The 24,326-nt window shown below is 60.2% G+C and overlaps 1 protein-coding gene across 3 annotated transcripts in view; it reads right to left on the bottom strand.

The window, feature by feature from the left end:
• Positions 1-22,262, bottom strand: part of ATP2B3 (ATPase plasma membrane Ca2+ transporting 3) — a 62,184-nt gene extending 39,922 nt beyond the window's left edge. For all 3 annotated transcript variants that reach the window (XM_027053336.2, XM_027053337.2, XM_027053338.2), the window contains exons 1-2: positions 22,042-22,262; positions 3,987-4,339 (exon numbers count right to left, since the gene is read on the bottom strand). In XM_027053336.2, the coding sequence (XP_026909137.1) occupies positions 3,987-4,194 (208 nt within the window). In that variant the 5' untranslated portion in view covers positions 4,195-4,339; positions 22,042-22,262. The remainder of the gene's footprint in view (positions 1-3,986; positions 4,340-22,041) is intronic.
• Between the last annotated feature and the right edge of the window lie 2,064 nt (positions 22,263-24,326).

The following is a 24,326-nucleotide window of genomic DNA, read 5'->3' as shown; positions in this document are numbered from 1 at the left end:
CAGCTGCCTCCTTCCTAACGCTTTCCCTAGACCCCGCTGCAGTGCCAACCTCGAGTTCTGAGCTGGGGGTCACGGCGAAGGGCGGGGATGGGACGTGAGCTCCCTGCCTTGCCCACGCCCCCACCTATTGCCTCCTCTGGGGCCGCACACGTGGCACTTGGTGAATGTCTCTGAGGCTCTGGGATTGTCAGTGAGTGATTCATACTGATGCCACGGTGTCCCCAGGCCACCAGGCAGAGGATGAGGAGAGTGAAGGGTGAAGAAGCCGGTCTCAGTGGGGACCCCTTGTGGCCAGAGCAGGTGAAACATGTTGAAGGAGGGCTGAGAGGCTGAGAGGCCTGACCCGGACTTCTAGAGCCCTGGGAGGCCCCCGCCACATCGCAGGCACTCTAGTGTGTTGGGGCTGGGATGAAGGGCTCAGAATCAACATCCACCAAGGGGTGAGCTCCGGCTTTCGAGGCTGGGCCCTTACCTTACTTCTCATCCTTGGGACAGCCCACTTCCCACCCAGGCCTGCACCAAGCCCTCTGGGTCTCTGCCTCTACAGCATGAGTCCCCTCAGGCCCATGCCTGGAGCTACCAGAAGTCTCCATGTGGAACTGACATCCAGGCTACCTCCTCCCGAGGCCAGACATCCACTTGGCCACCCTCCCCAGAGGCGGGCCCACCGGACGCCGTCCCCTGGCCCCGTCCTCATCCCTCAGGATGCTGCTTCCTTCTAGGCCTGAACCCAAGGGTCCGGCTCCACACTGACACCTCGTGGGCAGACACTGGACTGCAGTTCCCGGGGGCAGGGAGCTACCGGCAGGGCAGATGGGGGGCGGGTTCCCCAGCTTATGGGGGTGATCTCAGCTGGCTTGGGAAGGCACATAGGACTTGATAGCAAGGAAGTGTTAAGTGGGGTGCAGAAAGAGTTGGGAGGAAGGAGGGTGGCTGTCCACTAGGCAGGGAAGGGGCCTGGGGAGGGGCAGGCTGGAGCCCACCAGAGGTGGAAGGCCTGACGAGAGCAAAAGCCCACAGCGGGCACAGCCTGGGCACATCTCCGCACCCAGCGGGGCTGTGGCTGCCCCTGCCCTTCTCCCCAGGCCTCATGGTGCCTGGGCCCTGCCGGGGCTCTGGTTTCTGAAGGCTGCAACTTTCCACCTGGGTGTCTGGGACAAGCTCAGGACCTCAGCTCCTAGGGCCTGGGGTCCCAGCCGAGGGCCTGTGCCCCACTCCTAACTGAGGCCTGCGTCTTTAAGCTACAAGAGATATGAAAAGTGAAGTCAGTACTATGGAAGTGCTTGAACCCCCGCTCTCCCAGACACCCGGAATTTCCACTGCCCCTGCCTTGAGAAAGGGCACGGATCTGGAGACCCTCAAGAGAGAGCCCATGGGTCCCTGTGCCACCATAAGTCTGCATCCTGCCTGCCTCACCCCATACGCCAGATTGTCCCCAAGGGAAGCCAGGCCCTTGGGGCCCCCTCCCCAGGAGTGAGCTGGCTCTGTTCCTTCCCTCCCACTGTCAGCCTGTCCCTTGGCCTTGGGTTCCCCTTGATACTCTAGCAATGCTTCTCTCTCCCTTGCCCTGCACCAGCCCAAGACCATGGCCTTCCTGTTGGGCTTGGGGGTCCAGACAGCTGCTCGGGTACTCATGTGGGGGCCAGAAGGTAGCTGCAGCCCCTCTGGCTCCAAGCATGTGCCCAGTCGGCAGGCCCCCACAGCGGCCCAGGTCCAGGTGCTGGGGCAGGGGCCGGCTGGTTGGCTTGGACACAGATGAGTGTCCTGCCCAGAGCAGAGGCCAGATGCCATCAGAATTGGATTAGGACCACATCGTGCGGCTCTTGGATAATCCGCCCTCTCATTTCCATGTCTGCTGCTGGTAAAGGCCAGACAGGGGAAGGGCTGGGGCCCAGGTCCCCCCGGTGGGCTTCCCACTGAGCTTGGCCCAAGACCCGGGTTCTCTGGCTTCTGGAATCCTCTTGGATAGCTACAAAGCCTGAGCCCATTGACGTGCTTATTGCCGGGAACAGACAAAATTCCCCCCCCCCCCAGTACACCATGCACGTCCCCACGCCCCCCACCCTTCCCAAAGCACCCATCTGCCAGCACACCTTGCCAGGGGATTGATGTGGGGCCCAGGGTGCGGCTAAGCCGGCCCCTCCTAAAGCTCAGGCCATTGTGTCTGGGCAGGAGTGGGGACATGTGGGTGAACACTCCGGGGCCAAGTCGGCAGGTGTACTGGGGGCCAGGGCTCCTGGGCTTGGAGTGGGGAGGGGTAGTCCTCATGCTGCTCATTCTTCAGGAGGCAGGTCAGGCCTGGCCGGCTCCCTCTGCTGCGGCCTGGCCACCCACCTGGGCACTTGCCCTTCTTCATGCCCGCCCCTCCACAGGCACTGGGCGAGCTCCAGAGCCGCTGTGGCAGAATCAGGCAGGTTCCCAGGGGCCTTGACATTTTAAATATTTAACAAGGCCTGACAGGCAGAGGAAAGAGCTGCCAGCTGAAGCCCATCTGCTTCCTTTTATCTGGAAGAGGCCAGAGCCCTTGTGGCTAAATGGCCCTCCACCCCAGCCTCCCCCCTAGCCCCAAATCCTGGGGGGGGGGGGCAAGGAGGAGGGAAGGAGAGAGATCCCTCTGGCCCTGAGCCAAGCCATCTGCCCTGATGACACAACACACCAGGCTGGGTCCCTTTAGCGCACAAAACAAGAGAGACCCAGGCGGCCCTGAGAAGGCCACTTAGGCTTGGAGTTCCTGACCTGGTTGGGTGGGCACCCTCTCACCCGGCCCTTGGGCCCATCTCCTCCCGGGTGGGCCTTCTCTACCCCCTGCTCCAGCCCATGTGCCATCCACAGACAGATAGGGCCAGGGAGCAACAGACAAGAGTGATGGCCAGAGCCCTGGGTGGACAAAGGTGTGACAGCTGAGATGGGAGCTGATGAGATAAATCAGGGCTGGCTGAGAACAGGCCTGGCACTGGGCTGGGACAGCCCTAGGAGCCCTGCCAGGGAGGTGCCAGCTGGGCCAGAAAACACTCCAACTCCTGGAATCTGGGGCCAAGCCTGGGTCCTGGTGGTCCCGGCCTCCCAGCAGACCCAGCAGGCAGGACTGGGAAAGGCTGGTGCAGAGCAGGGCACAGTTTTGCCTCCAGTGCAGGGGACAAGGGCTACAGGGCCGAGGCAGGGACCCAAGGTGGCGGTCAGGCCTCTGCCTCTGGAACCTTCTAGACAATGCTCCTCAGCCTTCCTCAAGGCTCCGGGCAGCAGATCTCCTCAGATCTATGCTGCCTGTGGCTTGCACCTCTTTGGCAGGGGAGAATTCTGCCGCTAAACCACCCAAGCACCACACTTGCTTCTTTGCTTCTTTGGGACAGCCTGTGGCCAGTGGCACCTCCACTCAGCACTCTGCCCCCCCTTTCCAGAGAGAGCCCCCTGCAACCCAAGCCCGCAGAGGGCCGGCACCCTCGTTTTCCTGTGCCCCTTAACCGGACACGGGGCTGGGCACACGGCCTGGAGCATACAGACAGGGGCCCGGCCTTCCTCCTCCTCTGTCCCACCCTGTTGCCCTGTTGCCCAGAAGAGCTTCTGAGGTTTCAGTTTGGGGCCCAGCCTGACACCGTGCCGTCCTCTTCCTTCCCTCCTCTTTTGCTTGATTTCTATTTAATCCAAAGAGGCGAGAGCAGGGAGCTGCTGCTGATGGAGGGGGTCAGGCCACGGCTCCCGGAGGACCCCAGGTTACCCAGAGGACGATCCCCCTCACCCCCCTACAGAGCATCTCCCGCTCGGTGGTGGCGGGGGCGGGATGGCTTCCTTGGGAGGGCACAGTCAGGGTCAAGAGTGCTTCCGGAAGCTGCTGCAGAAGCACCACCCGGCCCTCGACCAGGCCCGCCCCGGGGGTACGGGACGTCTTCAGGATGGCCCTTGGAGACCGGGGGGAGTGTCCGGTGGCCCATGACCCTACATCCCTGGCGCACTCGCGGCCTGTGCTGGGGCTCTGCTGGGAGCCTTACCCTCTGTGGGCGAGGTCTTCAGCCTCCTGCAAAGCCCACTGACGTCCCCGTAGGCTTCCTGGACCTTCTGCAGCGCCTCAGCCCCTCGGAGCTCCATGAGGGAACGCAACTCAGCCAGTGTGCACCCAAAGCCGCCCGCATGGGGGGCCTCCCGCTGCTGCTGGGGCTTGGGGTGAAACTCGATGGAACTGTTGGCCATGTCGCCCATCCCGCCTGTCGTGCCGGGAGGACAGGGTGCCCGACCTCTTCACAGGTGCGGCCTCAGCTAGGGGCAGGCAGCCACCCGAGGTCCCAGTGCCTGGGTGAGGTGTAGTGGAGGGAGCTGCAGCGGGGAAGTGGCCAAGCACGGACACCTGGGGAGAGGTGAGAAGAAGCCAGGGGCGAAGTTGAGACAAGACTGAGGTCCACTCTTCCAGAACGTTCTCCGAAAATCGGCACTCAGTCTGAGCCATGACTTGCCGATTGCAAAATTCACCTCCTAGGTTGGGTCAGTGGCCCTCATGCCCTGCCAGGCCCAGCTGCCAGGCCATCCCCTAGTCCTGCCCAGCCCGAGTACCCAAGGCAGGAGGACTCGCCTAGGTGGGGAAGGAGGGAGCGTTCGTGTCTCTTGGAAGGGGTCTGCTGTTGCGATACGGAGACTCTGACTGCCTCCCAAATCCATCTGGGAACCCACACCGAAGCAGAGGTGATGTCCTGGGGTTGATTACTGGCACGGGTGGGTGGGCTATCTGTGCCACAATTCTCTCATGTACGTGCCCTACCTTGGGTGAAAGCTTGTCCCCTCCGTCATGCTCCCTGCTCTTGCCTGATTAACACTCGCCCAGTGTAGCAGACGTGCTATAAATCCCCTGCAGCGGCCTGGCACAGCCTCTGGGGCTCACGGTTTCAGGCTTGGGGCTGCGCGGGGGGTCCAGGGAGCAGGCCAGGCCATGGGCGGGGCCAGCCGGGAGCCAGGTCAAGACTTAGTGTGCAGGGAGTCTCTGCTGCCCCGAGGGCACCTGGGGGGTCTGGGGCAAGGAAGGGAGGTGGCCTGGGGGGAGGGGGTAAGGAGGGAGAGGGAGGGCAGGAAGGGAAAGGAGGGGATAAAAGGAGAAGAGGAGGGGTGGAGGAGAGGGCGCACAGGAAAAGGTGGAAAGCAGCCACAGGTCACTGGCGACTGACTTCCCCATCAGCCCGCCCACAGCACGGTGCCGTCCCCTCCCCTCCACACCCTTCTGCCCTCCAGGCGATGAATTGGGGGGCTGCCCACAACACACACACAGGCTGGGAGCATGAGTGCAAGCATCCCCAAAGGTCAAACTCCCAGGATTAAACTAGTGTCAGTGTACACGGCCTTGGCCTTCACAACAGCAAAGAGGCCTCCCGATGGCATGGCTCAGTTGGGCCCAATCTTTTGCCTTTGGGGAAGCTGCAGGATCCTCTTGGAAGCAAAACTTGGCTACCAATGCAGGTTCCTGATCTAGAACTGCCCGTGGAAACACAGCCCAGAGCCTATGGCGCCTACTCTCAGGAGAGGTCCCACCTGTTACCCAGAGCCCAGGGGACACCAGAAGCAGGGGTGCACCACAACCCTCAGGGGACAAGACCAGCCCGAGGGCGTTCAGAACATGTGGGGGCCTTAGTTCCTCTGCACACTTGACCCTACCGTGTCCAAAAAAGGCACATATACCTAGGGCAGTCCCACCCAGGAGGCCTGGGACCCAGGGAGGCACTTCAAAAAATGCCCATCGAAAGTGATCCCCATTTTATAAGTTTGGGCACCTAAGTGTTAATCCTCTAGACAGTTTCCACATGGAGCAGCCTTCGGTGCCGGAAGATGTGGGAACAAAATGGCAGACACGAGAACGTGCCGTCCTTTCCACTCCCACGCATCTTCCCACTGCCCATCCTTCCACTTTGTCATCTACTACAGGCCTGCACTGGCCATCCGTGCTGGGGACACAGAGGTGACAGCACTGAGTGCATCCTTGTGCTCTCTGGCTTGGAGGTGAGTTCGCAGCAGGTGACAGAGTGATGGACAGAATGGTTTCCGCTGGGGGTAGGGGCAGAGAAGGCCTCTTGGCAGGGGCGCGTTTGCGAAAAGACCAGAACAAGGGGGAGGAGCGAGCCGTTCTTCTGGATAAAAGAGTGTTCTGATCCTAAGGAGAAGACAGGTAGTGGGACGGGTCGGTGGGGGAATGGGGCTGCGGATCCCACAGGGCCACAAGTGACATGGGCCATCACCGAGCAGACAGCTGCCGGGTGACGCCAGACTGGAGGGGCAGAAGCCCAGAGATGAGGGAGGGCTGCAGTCAGCTGCTAGGTCATTCGGCACGTGGGGGAGAGGGCGGAGGCAACGTGGGTGACCCTGACCTCCCGGGAGCACCGGCACGCAGAGCTTCAAGCGAGCAAACCTTTCATTTCCATGGCACGTGGGGCTCCTTCGGGGGTGCTCTGCGAATGTGGCCCACGCACCTGGGTGGGAGCCGTAGGAATCACTGGCCCGTTCACCAGCGCCGGAAACAGAGGCTTGGCCACTGGGAGACCTGGCTGTCCCCACCTCAGGCCATCTCAGGAGCCATCGGAGGCAGCGTTGGTGGCTTTTGACCTCTCTAGATGGCCTTGCCTGTCGCCCCCACCCCTGCCTTCGTCCTGCCAGATTCCTTCCCCAGTCCAGACTGTGGCTCAGGACAGCGCCCCTGCTGGGTGCCCCTTCTCCCCTCCTTTCTCTGACCCCGAGTGTCGCTGCCATGCTTCTCCCTTCCCACATACCAGGCAACTTGGGTGAAACTTGCAGGGCTGGGCTCTGTGTCCCCAGCCCCCTGGCCTGTTGGCTGCTGGACGGGAGGGACAGGGGCTGGTTCATGTGTGTGGGCATTGGCTTGCCATAGGCACAGAGCCCCCGGCGAGTAGGTCCCGGGCACACTCGGCTGCTGAGAGAACACCCATCTATGGGCTGTGTGGGTCCCGGCAGGGGGTGGGGGGGAGTCAACTGTCCCTGAGCACAGCACCCTGGGGTGCCCTGTAGGCCCCTCCTCCCAGGCTGAGGGGAGTGGTGAGCACAAGGGAGGCTCTGACGCCCCTGGCAGGCAGGCCCCGGGCCTGCATCCCACACCTTCCACCTAGGCCCCTGGGGCTAGCTATGTGCCCAAATGGCCCCCACTGAGCTGTGTAGGGACTCCGCGGGGGTTCTTTCTAAAAGCGAAGTCAGATGAATGATTTTTTTCCCTTGGAACCCTTTTATCTTCTCGGCACCTGTACCCACTCAGAGAAGGCTCAGGTAGAAGGCGCCCGACCCCACCCGTATGGCACTGGAGGGCTCCTGGGGATGACAGAGGAATGGCCCATAGTTGGGTGGGCTCTGAGGCAGGTGGTGGGAGACAGCAGCTCAGGCTGGTGGAGGCAACCTTCACACGCCTGCTTCCACCGGAGGCACCGGCCTCTCCCACCCGCTCCCTGAAAACAGGGTTCACTGAAGGTGAGCCCTGTCCTTGCCTCCTGCTCCTTACTCGGCCCCCAGGCGTGGCCCTGCCCTCGACTGAGCAACAGCCGTGGCCCAAACAGCCACACAGCGTCCTTGAGCTGCTCCCAATCGGTGTGCTGTCATCACTGAGGCCTCCTGTGCCTGTAGTGACTCACGGTAAGGGAGCCGAGCAGGGAGGCGAGGCCTGACCTTCTGTGGGACACAGAGCGTGCCCGCCCTCACCACCGCCTCTCAGCTGGCCCTGCTGCTCCTCTGCACCTCAGCGTCCCCTGGCACCCCGCCTGCGGCTGTGGCCTGGTCCCTCTGCCTCATCCCCTGCCGAGCAGGCCCCGTGTCCCCGCCTACCACGTCGCCTGTCTCCCTCCAGCTGGGCAGCCTGTCACCACCCGGCTCTGGGTCACCATTTTCCCCGGTGCAGGTGACCCCCCCCGCCCCCCTCAAGCAAAAAGCCAGCTCCTCTCCTGCTCCCGCCTGTGCCCCATGCCCGTCTACCTGCGTCAGCGCTCACCTGGCCGCCACGCACAGCCTCGCCGGCTCCAAGCACTCCATATGTGCCCGCCCCGCACAGCCTGCTGTCCCCTCTCTGCCTGATGACCTCTGACGAATTTGAGTGGCAATTCAAGTGGAACATTCTCCAGAAAGTCTGTGCCAAAATTGATCGCTGCTGAGTCTCTAATCCGCTGACCGCTCCTATGGCTCTCTGCTTTCTCTCCCACTCCCAGGGGTGAAAGCTTTTTGAGATATGCGGTTATTGAGTTGGCAGGAAGTTCACTGAATGGTCAGCCCTGGCTGGGGATGGGGGCCCGGAGGAGGGAGCGAACAGGGGCCTGGCTGGCCAAGGAAGAGCGGGGAGTCTTTTTTTTTGAGGGGCAGGGTGTGGATCGCCTTCCTGGAGACCATGAGGGGGGCACAGGGATGCAGGGCAGGGATGCCTTGACCCCCAGCAGGCTACTCGCAGTGTGCCCAGGGCCTCCACGCAGCTCTGGGGGGGCCCCCTCAAGTCAAAGACTGTGCTCATGCTAACCTTCCTCATCTTCATTAACTCTGTAAGCCAGACAGGAGCCATCAGTTAAATCAAAGTCTGTCTTGAGTGACTGTTGGCTGCTGTAGAGACCAAATGGCATATACTGTTGTTTTTCTGGGTTCTCTGTAAGCTTGGGCAATTGCCTCTCTCATTCTTAATAAGGACGGCAGCCATCACTGAAATGGCTGAGAACAGAAGCGACCAGGCCTATCAGTTCTACAGGCCCGACAGAGGCTTTCCGGCCTGGGCTGGCTGCCTAGAACGGTTTGTAGGCACTAAAAGTGCAGGCAATGTACCATCTTCCAGACCTTAATTGGCTTAATTGAATTGCAAACCTTCACAGGGACGGACTCACACCTTCCGATACTTGCTCTGTCGTGGCATAAGTTGGCCCACGCAGTGTGATGACGAGAGTAGTGAGCTGTCGTGGGTCCCCGGGACCATCTCACCCTTGCTCTGGGACTTTCAACAGGCTGCTTGCTACCAGAGCACTGCAGGAGATCGCCCATGTTCACACCAGTCACCCAACCGTGTTCTGGACCCTTCCCTCCAGTGTGGCCTGACGCCCCCTGTCCATACGCCCACTGACTCAAGTCTGCCTAACCAGAAACCCAGGAGTCCTCGTCCCCTCTGCGCCGGCCCTTCCTGGCCACTTGTAATCAGGTTTGGGAGGATCTCCCAGCACCCTTGACTTAATCTGCCCAAATCCCCCATTTTGCTTCCTTGACCACCTCCCCTAAGGCCCGGGGCAGCCAACCACCCTCCAGGAAGGTAGGAGCTTCCTGAATGAGGTGGGAGCACCTCTGTTCCCAGGCTCCCTTCTCTCGGGCCCCTACTCCAGATGCTCTCCTCATTGTACCTCATAAACAAGGGGCAAGGACACATTTCTCCATTTCACAGATGCAGAAACTGAGGCTCAGGGAGGCTCAATGATCCCAGACCTCCTGGACCTGCCTTCCATGTTGCTCAGTCCCTACTCTGTGTGGGCTGCCCGCTGTCGCCTTCACAGAGGGGACAGGAACAGAGGGTGAAACCCTACAAGTCAGAGGTCGCACTCATTTGTGGGCAGCGGCCACTGGACGTTACCACCAGTCCGTGCTTGCCGCGTGTGTCTGAGCGGGCATGTGTCCCCGGGCTGGTGAGAGGGCATTTGCTGCCAGGCACCGCTCCCCACCCCCACCCCAGGATGGATGGAGGCTGGCCGGGAGCACCAACTAGAAGCCAGGAAGTCCCAGGTCCCTGCGTCACTCTCAAGTCACTGTGCCCTCAGCCCTGCGGTCAGTAAACTGGTGACAGGAATATTCCCCCTGCGCTTGCCCGAAGCAAGAACGGAGCAGAATCCGGCACAGCCAGGTCACGTCTGAGGCAGGGTCAGAGGGCAGGAGATGTGGGCCCGAGGGCCCACCCAGGCACATGCCCTCCACCGTTGCCCCCCATGATGCACACTGCCTGTTGGCATCTCCCGACAGACCCACCGCCAGAAGAACCCACGGCTCAGCAGTGTGATTCACTGTGGGGATTCCTTGAGAAAACCGTCCCCTCTTCTCTCTGCCTCCAGGCACCTGGAGCCCAGGCCAGGCCCTACAGAACCCAGAGAGGAAGAGTGCGAGGGCCCCATATACCGGCCCAGGCCTCCCTCACACCTGCAGATGTGGGGCGTGGCCAGCCGAGAGCAGGTGGGGAGTGGGTGCAGGGGCCCTCCGGAAACCCCACTGGCAGAGCCCTGCCCTCTCCTGGGCCTGGTTTTAATCCCAGGCAGGTGAACGTGTGGCTGGACAGCCCTCTGACCCTTGACTTCTCTCGCAACCCCCTCCTTTGCTGGGCCCTCTCTATTGCCCGGCCCCTGTCCCTCCCCTCTGCTTGGCACACCTTGGCTTGCCACCTGGTAGGAGAAAACAGGGCTCCAAGGATGAAGCCTGCATTCAGCTGGGGAAGGAGGGAGCGGGCGTCGAGGGGGGAGCTGAGGCAGAGAACAGCCTCATTAATATTTCAGAGGCGCCGTCACTGCAGCTCCTGGGCCCTCACAGCTCCACCACTTGTGCTAGTGGAAGGAGGAGGATGGGAAGAAAGAAGGAAATAAAACAGAGAAAACAGATTTAAAGGGACAGTCCCCCCTCCGTTCCTTCCTCCCCCTCGTTCCTGGTACAATCTGTGCACGCGCCAAGCAGCGCTCACAGCGAACAGCTTTGGGCAAAAACAATAACTCCATGGCCCCCTCTCCCCAAACTGACGCACGCGGCCGTCCACAGGCACGTCTGCCCTTGCAGGGCTGCCCCCAGGGAGGGACTGTTGTGCTGCAACCAGGCCACTAGGGCCACCTCAGGGACCCGCTGGGGGCTGCCAGCAAGGGCGAAGGATGCTTCCCATCCAGCGCCTGGTCCAGGCTCAAAGGACTGTCTGAGACCAGCAGGAAGACAGATGCACGGACTTCAAGCATCGGGAGGTCCTTGCTGACTAGAGCCGGGTGAAGGAGGGTTCTGGAACCCAGAGAAACCCAAGTCTAGACTAGGTGGCAGGGACCTGGGGTTTACCTGGTGCAGCCCCTGCCTATGGGTGGGTGAACATCTGTAGTACCCCTTGCTAATTGATGGCCCAGTGCTTTAATCTAGAGCAGTGCATGCCAGACCCGGAGGGCCCCCCTTTCCACCAAGGGGCTTTAAAAATGCACAGTCCCAGTCGCAGCTCCATAGTCAGAAGGGGGTGGCACTGGGACTCTGTAAAGCCCTCTGCCTGGGGATCCCAGGCCTCAGCCAGGTTTGATGTCACATGGCTGCCTGCCTTCAGGGGCTCCAGGGAGTATCCAGGATTGTCCAGTGAAAACAAGCCCCGGCAGACAACGTAAAAGAGTGCAGCTGCTACGGAAAACAGCGGCTCATCAAAAACACCATGTGTATGATCGCCACGCCTGGGCCTATACCTACGAAAGAATTGGAAGCAGGGTCTCTAAGAGATTGGCACACCCATGTTCCATGCCGCATGACTCCCAGTAGCTAGAAGCAACCCTAAGGACCCATCAAGGGACGAATGGATCAGCAAAATGTGGTCTGTCCACCAAATGCATCGTTATTCAGCTTTGGAAGGGAAGGGGAGGCAGACACCTGCTCCCACATCGATGAACCTCGGACACACGGCTGAGTGAAAGAGGCCAGACACGAAAGGACAGATGCCGGAGGACTCCGCTCCTATGGGCTGCCCAGAGCAGTCGGATTCAGAGAGACAGGAAGCAGGATGGTGGGTGCGGGGCGGGGCTGGGGGAGGGGGAAGGGGAGTTAGCGTCCAACGGGGACAGAGTTTCAGTTTGGGAAGATGGCAACGTTCTGGCGAAGGCTGGCGAAGGACAGAGGGGAGAGTTGCACAGCAAAGTAAATATACTCAATGCCGCTGAGCTAGACACTTAAAAGAATAGTGAAGACGGCAAATTTGATGTTACGTGTTATTTCTCCACAATTGAAAAACCAAACGGGTCTTGCCACCCCTTTCGCGCTGTGTCCAGTGATCGCAGGAATCCCCCTGCCCCGACTGGCGACTGGCGGTGAGCCCATGGCTCTGCCCGTGGCAATTGTAACTTGCAGGAGCATCCCCTGTCTGAAATGGAAGACTGAGCAGATCGTTCTGCACACGCCCTACCCCCACCGTTTGGCCTCAGTGACCTTCGACAGCACCCGCACTCTGCCTCAGCTGGATGGTTGCCCTATTAGGTGGCAGGGACCCAGAGGAGCTGAGAAGCGGGGCTTCCTGGAGGCCATTGCCACCGTTCTTGCCACTCTACCTGGAGGAAGTGTGGTCCCGCTCCCTACGTGTCGCCCACATGCTAGCATGCATTTCCTCAGAGGTGTTGACACCATCCTGCCCTCAGAAGGGACGAGAAGGGATGGCCAAAACACTTGGGGAAGGCCTGGCCTCCAGATCTGCATTCTGTTTATATAATATGGCTTTAGGAAGTGCTAAGAACCCCCAGGAGGTTGTGGCAGAGCCTTGCTAGACATTCCCCGATTTCTGTTTCTCTTTTCCAATGTTGGATTTTAATTTTTAATCAGGCATCTTGTCATCCAGGAAAATGACTACATTCCCCCAACTCCGGTACAGCTACATATGACCATGTGACTATGTCTTGGCCAGTGGCATTCAAGCAAATGGGACAGGGACACACCTTACCCTTGGACTACACTTGGGACAGCACATGGAACAAAAGGGGGATAGGGCCAACTTCAGGGTTGTGTCCTTAAAGGGGATGAATGTCGCCATCTGCCTGCTCCCCCCATGTCTCCCCGAAGTCTCTATGACCTAACAAAGGCCCACACTTCCATGTGCTCTCTGGGACATGCGATGACCCGGAGCTAGGCTCCCTCTCGCCTGTGTATTGGAACGTGGTCCTAGAAGCCCTAGCCAAAGCAGAAAACAGAACCATGGGAGTACTGAAGAGAGACAGAATGGCAGTCTGGTCACAGGCAACCCTTCTCCACGCTTTACGGAGTTACCCATTTGCTTGGTGCCATAAGCCTCTAAGCTGCTAAGTGATTATCTCCACATCACTGCTGAGGCACAGAGAAACCGAAGAACTCACTGAAGGTCACACAGCCAGCAAGGAGCAGAGGCCAACATGAACTCAAGTGGTCTGGCTCCAGAGAATTCTACATTGTCCCTCTGCCAAGTGACTGCCCAGGAAACCCCGGGAAAGCAATGAACACATGATTAAAACCAATTAAAAGAGTTCAACAAAGTGTCTAGACAGGCAATGTGTCCCCGTAAACCTCAGGGCTTGGGACCGTAGCCTGGCTGTCTGAGTCGGCCCAAGTCCCTCAACCTCTGTGGGTGTCCATTTTTGAATCTGGGAAATGGATCACTGTTCCTCCTTGCTGAGGACAGGGAGACACCGTGCCCGCATACCTAACAAGGTCGCCAGGGTACCTTCTTTCCTGGAGGGTTGCTTGGTGCCTGTCAGGTCTCCATTAGGAAGACGATGAAGGGAATGCCCCTTGTTGACTCATCTATCTGCCACACCCACCCGCCCTCCATCCACCCTGAAGCCCTGAGTTCTCTCTGAGCCCATCTGGACCCCAGGAGTCATAGGTCAGAACCCGGCTCCACTAGTGAGGCCAGAACATTCCACTTGGTCAGGGGCTGGCTGTATGCAATGCTCAGAGGCTTCCTCATTTCTGGGGCCATCCTCAAGCTGGCCAGGGCCGCGAATCTCTCCTGGAGAGTGCTAGGTCCTGTGGGGACAGCTGGCTCCCCAGGATGCTTCTGGAGGGAAGTCCACACTCCCACACGGGTGGCTCTCAGAGCACCAGGTGCCCTCGAGTCCCAGAGGGAAGTCGGAAGCCCCTTTCTGGCTGGGGCCTTGAAGTGTCGTTGTGGGGGTCACCACTCTCCCCTGGGGAAGGCAGTCATCTGTCTTCCTGCCAGAGAAGGCGAGAGCTGGAAAAGGAGAGTGCGAGAGAGCAGGAGAGGAGAGCTGATGGGCAGGAAGCATAATGACACTAATTATCCAATTACAGCGGGCTGCTCAGGAGAGAACTGCATTGCAGCAGGGAGCCTGAGCCAGCCGCCCCCTCCCCCCATACCCGTGGTCTGGCACACTCTGGCCCACGCCCCTCCTGCTTTATCCCACGAGCAGTTGGCGGGTAGTGAGGTCCCGGGCCTGCCCCGCAGAGGGCAGAGCGTGGCCTGGCGTGTGGTCTCAGGAGTAGCAGGCAGGAGGGGACCCAGAAACACCATGGCTGCCTCTGGGGCATTTCTCCAGCCCACAAAGGAGCAGAGAGAATGCATCTGGGGTCTGGGAGGTAGCAGATCCCTGCCCTCCAGGCCTTCATAGAGAACACAGGGACAGAATGAGGAGTGCCCGAGCCCAACCCTCCCCACAAGTCTCCCCAGCTCTGTCCGTGGTACTGGGCTGGCTGTCCCTGCCAGCTTCCAATCCCTAAAGGCAGCTGTAAGCCACTGCAAGCACCCAAGGCCTAGGCAAGTAACTAAGGAAACGATAGACAGCTGAAGGCCACGGGACACTGCAGGCCCAGGGTTGACTAGACAAGGAGACTGTCAGGAAACACAGGTGTCCCCTGGGGGTAGGGTCCATGCAGGCCCCATGGTGGGTCCTGATGGGGAGAGGATCTGGTTTCTGGAAACAGGCTGAAGCCCTTGGGAACACTCACTGGGTCAAAGTCAGGGGCCAGGAGGACTGTTAAGGAAGGAGACCCACGTCCCCGTGGCCAGTAAGAGTCCGGAAGACCAGGCCCCAGTGGGGGATGGGAGACTTGTGGGCAAACTCAGGCTAGAGGTTCAAGTCAGGTCCATAAAGCCAACTCAACGTGGAGAATGAACTGACCAAGACCATCACCACTTAGACACGGGTCATTCTGAGAGCTTAGAAAAGACCTTGGCCTTGGCCTTTCCTTTGGCAGTGGAGTGGCAAGGGTGCTGGGTGGAGCAAAGAAGACATGTTCAGACTAAAGATGGGAGTTGAGCCCAGCTGGCCTTCTGTGACCCAGACGCAAAGAACTGGCATACCAAAGTGTTCCTGCCACCTTTCCAGGTTGACTTCGGAGGCCCGCTGCCCAATACACTGATGGAGGAGACGGTGCCTTGGAGGCTGCAGTCGGGGGAGGGGCCTCTGCGAGGGCTCCAGGCTTGGGTCTAGCGGCCCTTAATGACCCCGGTCAGCGACCAGGGCAGGACCTGAGGCTCACCAGGGGCCTGGCTGCTATCTGAATCACACAGATCAAGCCCTGCCAGGTCCTGAAAGCCTATGTCTGGCAGAGGACAGGCACACAAATCCAGAAGCATTTCCCACAAAGCCCTGAGAGGATGCCGCAAAGCTGTTGCAGGCCTGGGAGGTGCCGAGAGGGACCGAGGGCTGGTGTGAAGGCGGGAGGACCCGTCTCACGGTGGGACCACTGGACGGTGACAACAAGGTGGGGTCTGAGTCTCCCCCTCGGCGCACCCCACACCACAGCCCATCGGCCAGGAGCCAGGGGCCGCGGGAAGGAGGGAACAGATGGGGTGGCGGCCGCCCTCGAGGGGCCCGTGCCCGTGCCCCACGCTCCGGTCCCGCTGCCGGCGCGGGGCCACTCAGGTATGAGCCTCCCTCTGACCGTGGGGGTCACCCCACCCAGGGGGCAGCACTCGCGGACCCCAGCAGCCCGAGGAGCCCAGACTGCCCTGTCCCTGGACCCAGTGCACCCCTCCCGCGCCTGTGGCTCCAAAGCAAGACGGGAAATTTGGCCCCGAGGTCTTCCAGGAAGAGCAGAGCTGAAGCCCGTTGAGGGGACGGGAGTCAGGGAAGGTCCCCTGGACCGGGCGGGGCGGGAGGAGGCACGAACGTGGCCCGGGAGGCACGTGCCCAGGCCGTTCGCCATCCTATGCGCCCAGGGCGCCGAGCGCGTTCCGTAGGGCTGGTCGACGTGACTGGGTCACGTCCCAGGCCGCCATCGAGGGGTCCCGGCGATCACCTCGTCAAGCCGAAGGTGTCTGCTCCCCGCGCCTCGACCCGCGTTCAGGGTTTGTGCCAAAACGGCAGCGCGCGGGGATTCCCAGGATGGGGACAGTGAAGGGACCCACGGTGTTCCCAGGCCAGTGAGGGGAAACCCTGACTGCGGTGGCTCTTTCTAATACTCCTTCCTCCGGGGCAAGCCAGAGACGCGACTCCCAAAGAAAAGCAAAAAGACCAAAGCCCCGTCGTCTGCGTCCCCGGCAGCCAGGGTGGGGGCGGCCCGCGGTGATCCCCACATCTCCCTGTCCCCTCCTGGGTTGCCAGCTTTGCTTCTCTGTTTCTTAATCAGGAGGCTCTGGTGCTCCTGGGCTGTCTGGCCATCTTCAGCTGTGAGCCTTTGCTTCTGATCACACTCTCCTGCCCACACCCGCCTCCCTCTGTGTATCTCTGTGAGGAAAATCCACAGTGTCTGTGGAAAGCAAGAGGTTTGTTTTGCTTTAAGATTGCTAAGGTGTGACTGCAGGTTAGGTATTAAAAGATAAAAGGCATGAGCCCACAGACGGGTCCACAGAATGGGACAGACAGCTCCAAAACAGACCCTCCCGCACGTCAGAATCCATCTGGACTAAGGAGGCATCACACACCAGCTGGGTGACAAATCATTTGATAAAAGAAACAGGGATGATGGGTTGGCCCTCAGGAAAACGGTGTACCTTAGATCCTCGCCTATTATTCCCCAAGACAGATTTCCTTTGGATTTGAACAAGGTTTGGTAAACCATGGCCCAAGGGCCAAATCTGGCAGCCAAGTGTTTTTGTGAATAAAGTTTTATTGGCACAGGGCCACGCCCATTCATTTCTGTCCTGTCTGCATTCGGGACGGAGACTCTGTGGCCTGCCAAGGGGAAACTATTTACTATCTGATCCTTTGTGGAAAAAGCTTGTCCACCCTCGAATGAAAGGGTTAAAAATCTTAAAAGTACAACTACACACACTCACACACACGTGCAGGGCAAACCCAGAAATGGATAGCTCTCAGGGTTTTGTCAGGGATTTTGTAAGCCCAGAAGCAGGGGAAGAAATCCCCCAAAAATGTGGCATAGAAAGTGTTCACCTGGTACAAGAAAAAATTCAAAGGCAAAGAGCAAAGAATTTTCAAAGTGACTTGGAACAAGTGTGCTACATTGTCGACATCCTTCACGTGGAAAGTTTATTCAAACCCACCCGGAAAATACCAGGTGAGGAAAAGACGCATCACTAGAAAAGAGAAATACAGTTAGTAAACCCGTGGAAAAATGCTCACTCTCAGGAACCATGGAAGAAACAGATATCGAAGTAGATATTTTGGCCCCAGATATTTATGCCAGGTTGTTTGATTATAATACCCAAGGCTGGCAAGGCTTCAGTGGGCCAGGCTTTCGGATGTACTGAAGAGCCCTTCTGGAGAACAATTTGGCAGAATGAGCTTCTGTCCGCAGAGCCTCAAGGATGACAGCAAAACGGATCCGACTGCCGGGATCTCCACAAATAGCCAAATAATTAAGCGAGTTATAATCTCTTGAGAGAATATTATTCAGCCATTAAACATTGTAATTACAGTCCTGAGGCCCTCCTGGATACATCCTGGGTGCTTGATACGTCGCCGTCGAATGGGCAAATGAGCACAGTTTGAGCTCTCTCTTGATTTTTGCAAGAAGCACTTATGGCTTTCAAAATCTTTAAAAAAAAAATTAAACCATATCCATTTTGAAGAAATTCATTTAGGAAGGGATTATATTAATAAAGAAACTGCTTATGTAAAGTAAAAAATAGATTACACAATTGTGCCCATGGTATAATTACAGTAATGTGAAAATAAATAGCCTATGCAAGGAAAGCGGCGTGGCAACGAGTCCTATAAGATGGAAACACTGGCTTGCATTTTGGCGATAGGACCGAGGGGGGTTCCTACGTCTTCTACTTCTCTGGGTTTTATGAATCTTCTATAAACAGCATGCATGTTAAGAGCATTATTTTTAAATGGAGAGACACAAACGTTATTTTTTTTTTTGAAACCCAAGAGCCTCGCCCATCTGTGCAGAGCCGCCTGGGCCCCGCCGGCATGTTCCAGGTGAGCGAGCCTGAGCACACGGCAGGAGCCTCATCAGAATGGAGCGGGGCCGGCTCCAGATTTGCCCCAAGCTAGCGTGCCGGAGCCTCGTTTGTCGGGGCACCTGGGCCAGCCCTTGGCAATTGTGGACAAGGTCCCCAGACTCCCCAGACACCGCCCTGAGGTGTCCACACCCACCCGGCCCGCTCCCTTTCAGGGGGCCAACGGGGGACGGGCAGGGGAGTGAGCTCGGGGTCTGGGTGAGGACTGGGGTCTGCCCTGCAGTGGCCCTGAAGTGGTGCTGCGTGACAGAACCTTCTGGAATGAAGGAAGTGCTCTCTATGTGCACTGTCTGATATAGTAGCCACTGGCCACGTGCGGCCACTGAGCACCTGAAACGTGGCTAGTGTGACTGAGAGGCCGAATTTTTAATTTTACTTCATTTCAGTTGAATTCCCACCTGCGGCTAGTGGTTACTGCACTGGACCGCGAGGCTCTAGGCGGTGCCTCGAGATCGTAGCCGCGGGCAAGAGCCTCGCATTTGAGTGAAAAGGTCCCGTCTTACTGAGGGGCCCATCCGCAGAACCCAAAGCAGGCTCAGGACCACTTCAGATAAGGTGCTCCCCAGTAACACTGACCGGGCAGCCCTCTGGAAACCTCCTGTTCCGGTCCCCAGAGGTGGGGGTCAGGAGAAACCTCCAGCCCTTTCTTCCCACCTGGGCCTTGCCACTTCACCCCCACAGCTCTGGCTTGGGTTCAGCCATGAGACCTCAGCCTCTTCCCCTTCCCAACCTTGGCAGTCCAGGACGCCCAGCCTTTACTGCCGGATCTGGGATCCTCTCTCCCTCCCTCCTGGTGACGTGTGGGCTCAGATCCCGCTCCCCAGGCTGTACCCCAGGCCACCTTCCAGCACCTCCCACCCAACAGAAGGTGCATAGGCAGGGGAGGGCTCTCCCGCCGGGCGCCACTTGGCCTGGCTTCTGCCTGCTCAGGCGGGGCAGAGAAGCGAGGAGCGGTGAGGAGCCGGGGCCTCGGCCGAAGAAGTGGCTTCCGGGAAATGACGGGGCGGGGGGGGGGGGGGTTGTGGAGGAGACATCTGCACATTCCAGGTCTCTGCCTGCCCTCCCCAGCAAAGAGACAGCCGGAGCCTGGCTCCTGAGCCCATCTCACAGATGGCACTGGCGAGGCCCCGGAGCAGCACGCCATTGGTTAGAGGTGAGCATCTGCTTTTGGTGCCACAGCCCAGGTCCCCGTCTGTCAGCTGCCACTGACATGCACTGAGACTGCTCCTTCACAGAGGAAGTGCCCGCGACAATCAGCTCATGTGTACCACTGGTGGCCTGCCTTCCAATCTTGGTTTTGCCACCTGCTGGCTGCGTGACCTTGGGCGTGTTGCCTAACCCCTCCGGGCCTCAGTCTCCTCATCTGCAAAATGGGGACAGTAACAGCTCTTGCTTCACTGGTTGTGGTTTCGATGAAGCGAGGGGATGTGTGTGAAGCACTGAGAATGCTGTCTGGCGCAAGACGAGTGCCATCACTGTTACCGTCATTACTGACATTACTGAATGTGCCTGTAACCTCTGCCGGAGACGGCAGCCCTCAGTTTAGAATTGGAAGGGAGTGCAATGCATAGCCCACCTATGTGCTGACAACCTGATCTGTAAGGAGGAGGAGGAAGCCGGGCCTGGCTTTGCTGGCTTCAGGAGAACCAGCTGAAGCTCAGCTCTTGAAGCCCCCGGGGACCCAGGGCGCCCTCACCTTGGCCACCGGGAAGGCAAGGGGCCCCTCTCTATAAGCTACGCTGGGGGAGGCGGAGGGACCGAAGCTGACCCCAGCACCCTTGGCTGCCTTCCTGGGCTGGGAGAAGATATGCTGGGGTGGAGAGCACTCACTGACTCGGGGCCTGGCCTCTCCCCACTCGCTCACAAATGATTCAACCTCCAAAGCTCCAGGCCTGGAGCAGGGAAGGTACTTGGCCAAGGTCACGAAGACCATCGGGCCCAGAGCTGGCACCAAAACGGAGCTCCTGCCTGGGCCAAGACACCTCCGACCAGCCTTCTGTGCCCCTCAGGGCCCTGCCGTAGCATTTCTGCTACCCGCTCTCTCTACCCAGAGTGCTCTTAGCCTCGGGGGCTTCCTTCCCCAAGGAATGGCTTTCCTTCTGGCTCTGCGCAAAGCCCCCTCCCACGCCACCCCGGTTCCATCTGCCTGCGTTACCCCTCCCCACCCGTCCCCCCCACACTTCTGTGCCAGAGCCGCCTGCCCCTTCGCTCAAACCACCTGGCAGCGCTGGGCAGGGACCAGGTTGATTTGATCAAGACTAGCTGTGTCCTTGGCCTTCCCTCTCCTCCAGGCCAACAGCAGGGACGATCGATGCCCCGGGACCGAAACCGCCCGGCCCCTTCCAATTGGCTCCCTGTCCAGGGGCCAGCTCCACCCTCAGACCCTCTGCCAGGCCAAGGCCTTGGCAGTCCCTCAGCCCTCTACTCTGCGGGCCGGTTCTGGTAGGGGTTCCCGGCTCCCTCCTCAGCAGCCACCTGGCCTTGCTTTCCTCAACTGTGAAAGGGGGAGATGCAAACAGTGGTGTTGATGGAGAGACTCGGCTGGGCAGGGGGTGGGGGGGGAGGGTGGGGGGAGTCCAGGAAGGTGCTTACAATGGTGCTGGGACACGTGGGAGGCACTCTGCCCCACCAGGCTGCTGGCAGCGTCCCCAGCCCTCCACCCAGCCAGTCAATGTAGGGCCAGGACCCCTCCCCGCTTGAGGCCTCAATTATCCCGACTGAAAAATGGGAACAAAGATCCCAGCCTTGCCTTCCTCACTGGGTGATTCTGCAGATTCAGTGAGGTCAAGGTCGTGAACGTGCCGCACCGAAACCTGTACCCACTCTGAGCCGGGCCTGTGCTGGGCACTCAAGAGGTCCCTGCCTTAAAATGCTCACAGACCACTAAAGGGAGAGGGCAGTGGGGAGGGCACAGAGCTAGCGGGCAACGAGGGGGATGCCTTCCAGGCTGGCAGCCAGGGGCGGTTGGGATGGCCAGGGTCAAGGCTGGAGTCGACCCTTTGGCCGGCAGGGACCCACTTCAGGTCTGAGGGTCAGGAATGCCTAGGGGCCCCACTCAGCTGCCTGGACCCGGGTTGCCAAGCTCCTAGTTGAGGGATAGTGGCCCTGTCCTGTTTGGTGAGGGAGTGTCTCCACACCTTCCCCCAACCTCTCACCCACCCTCACTCCAAGGATCCCTACAGATCGGCCCTGGGCCATGCCCCCGTCCTGCCTGCCACCCCTGGTCAGCCGGCCAGCTGCTAAGCTTGCAGGGACGGCAGAAGGAAAGAGACCGGGTCCTAGAGAGAGAACCTGACTGTCCGAGGCGGAGACCCAGGGCTCCCTCCTCTGGGAAATGCCATACCAGCCTCCAAATTCCAGAATCCTAAACCTAGAGAACGCTGAGGCTGGGAGGAGAAGCCATCTGGCCAAGGTCACACAGGTGAGGAGGGGGTGGACAGCTTCGCGTGGAGGGATAGAAAAGGAGTTACCCAAGTGTGGCCAGGGAGGCTCGTTGTTGCACTGCCCGGACCCCGCGGCAGGGTCTGCAGGGCAGCCGTGTGGGCATGCGGGGGGCAGTGTGGGAACGTGTGAGGGTTTCTCAGCGTGTTGGGGGAAGATGACACAGTGTGAGGGCATTGGGGGGGGAGGGGGTGTCAAGAGACTCGGGGGAGGTGCGTTCGGCGCAGCCTGGCTCTGGCCCAGGCCCGGGCGCCCAGACTGTGCCCGCCCAGGACCCCGCCCGCAGCCCCCGGCGGCCTTTTCTCCCCCCCCCCCCCCCCCCCCGGGCGCAGATGCGCGTGCGCGCGGGATGCGGGGCGCGGGGTGCGGGGCGCTGCCCGCCGGCCCAGGGTCCCCGGGGTGACGCGAGGCGCGGCAAGGACACGCAGGCCGGACGCGGGGCGCAGGTGCCGTGGGCGGGGACCCGCGTCCCCCCACCTGCGGGCCGCGCCACCTGCCGGGCTGCCCGCCCCGCCCGCCCCTGCCTGCGCGCCCCGGGCACCACTTACCAGGTCCTGGGCACGGCCGACGCCGCGGCCTCGGCTCCAGCGGCTGCTGTCGCTGCAGGCGGACGCCCGGCGGGCAACGATCCGCTCCAAGGACGGAAAGGCCCGGGCACAGGGCGGCCTGGCCGGAGGCGCCGGGCGCGACCCTCCGCGGCAGGCGAGGGCTGCGGCCGAGTGCTCCCCACGCTCCGCACCGGCGGCGGCGGGCGACGCGGCGCGCTCGGCTCCAGCCGCAGCTCTGAGCGCGGAGGGAGGGAGGGAGGGAGGGAGGGAGGGAGGCAGAGAGCGCGGGGGGGGGGGGGGGGAGGAGGAGAAGGGAGGAGGGAGCGGGCGCGGGGGGCGGCGCGCCGCGCGGGGGCCGCGGGGCTCCAGAGCCACACTCCCGGCGTGCGCCCTTCTGTCCCTTAGGATGCGCCGAGGTGCCTGCCCTTCCCGGCCAGCCAGTGCCCCCTGAGGGCGCTGGAAGGAGGGTGGGGGGCGGGCTGGCCTGGAAACCTGGGGGCCCTGGCACCTGGGAGCATAGAGAAAGAGCGATGAGCAGCGACTGGGGCACCCGCTGCCGCTTCCTCTCAAGACTCCTGCCCTCTGGGTCCTGTCCCTAACAGTCAAGTGGAGTGGGGAGCTGGGTTGCTGGTTCGTAGCCCCGGGGGTTCTTGGGCCCCTGTGGTGTCCCAGGGGTTTGTGATAACTCTTGAAACTGCCTGCTGTTGGGAGTCTGACAACTGAAAGCAGTTTTGAGAAGGAAGCTGGAGCTTACGACGGATTCTCAAAGTTGGTGACCCCAAAAGGTTATCACATAAACACAGTCACACAGGACACAGAAATACTGCACGCCCTGGGTGGACACCCGGGGACAGATGCACAGGGACACAAACATCCCAGACATGAGTGGAGACAGACACACGACCCCGGTGCTGAGAAGACCCATATCCACAAACACACTCGGCCACACCCGTGGACAGAGAGCCGAGTGCATGCCCACAGACGCTCAGCAGCCAGGCAGGAGCTGGCTGACCCATGCCACTTGTCTTCGGAGTCCCAAGCTTCCCAGTTCCAGGGACAGTGGGTGTCTCCAAACTCAGATGAGGCCTTTGCCACCATCTGTGACCATGAAGTAGAAGTGCAAGGGGGCTGACTCTGTAGGAGAGAGAAGTGACAGGCCCACAGTGACATCACCGTCCCAGAGCAGGCAGGGCTCAGAGCCCAAGAGTGTGTCAGGTAGAAGACATGTGGACACAGCCACAAATTCTTTCTTGCCTTGGACAAACAGGGCCCCGGGGTGTCCTCTATGCAAGGCCCGGACTGGGCGCTGGGGACGCAGCAGGGACCACAAAACAGGGGGCTGGCGGGCAGAGTGAAGGTGAGGTCACGGGTTGGGGTAAGGGCCCCTTGGGGAATATTGATAGGGGGACACGAAAGATGGTGCTGGGGGCTCAGGGAAGGCTTCTGTGAGGAGGTGCCACGGTGACAGACACCTAAAGGACAAAAGGGTTGGCCAGGGGACTGTCACACCTCCCCAAAGTCTGACCTGCCCGCAGGAAGCAGCTGCTCCCATGAAGAGCCCTTGAGACCTGGCCCCTCTCAGTGTAGACGAAGGTCATGGGCACACTCACGCCCGCTCTCTCACACACGCTGACGCGGGCTCACACCCACTCCCTCACACACATTGACGCGGGTTTACACGCTCACTCACACACGCTGACACGGGTTCAACATGCTGTCTTACACACGCTGATGTGGACTCACACCCGCTCTCTCACACACGCTGACTAGAGCTCACACCCGCTCTCTCACACACGCTTACTTGCTCGCTCACACACATTCCTACCTGATACTTATGCACTTTTCCTGGGTGTCTGCTCTTGGAAAGCTAGCTGGCTGTCCCACGGAGGGCGGCGGCGGTGGGGGGGGGGTTGCACTAGCACACAGGGTCAGCTGTCGTCAACTCTGGCTCCCTTGGCCCCACAGCAGCCCCGGCGCCCGGCCTGCCTGACACGCTGTGCCGAGAATATGGAAGCTAAAAGCCAAAGCAAGTCCCTGATTTCCTGAGCGTCCATCGCGAGCTCAGCGCTGTCCTTGGAGCCCACACTCAAAGGGGCGCCACGCCCTACCTGGAGCCAACTGGGAAGCTGGGCAGGCCTTCGCCCTGGCCAGGGGATAGGGTGCCAGCCCACCCCCCGTGGCATTCGCACTAGGAAGTGGAGCCCTGAGTGGTTGGAGCGCCTCCTCTACCCCACGTATTCAAGCTGGGTTCCCTTCTTGGCCCCCCAGGGTGTGGCAGGCTCCCT

The sequence above is a fragment of the Acinonyx jubatus genome, chromosome X, assembly GCF_027475565.1.
Source record: "Acinonyx jubatus isolate Ajub_Pintada_27869175 chromosome X, VMU_Ajub_asm_v1.0, whole genome shotgun sequence".
Lineage (NCBI taxonomy): Eukaryota > Metazoa > Chordata > Mammalia > Carnivora > Felidae > Acinonyx > Acinonyx jubatus.
This window is presented reverse-complemented; position numbering and strand designations above follow the sequence as displayed.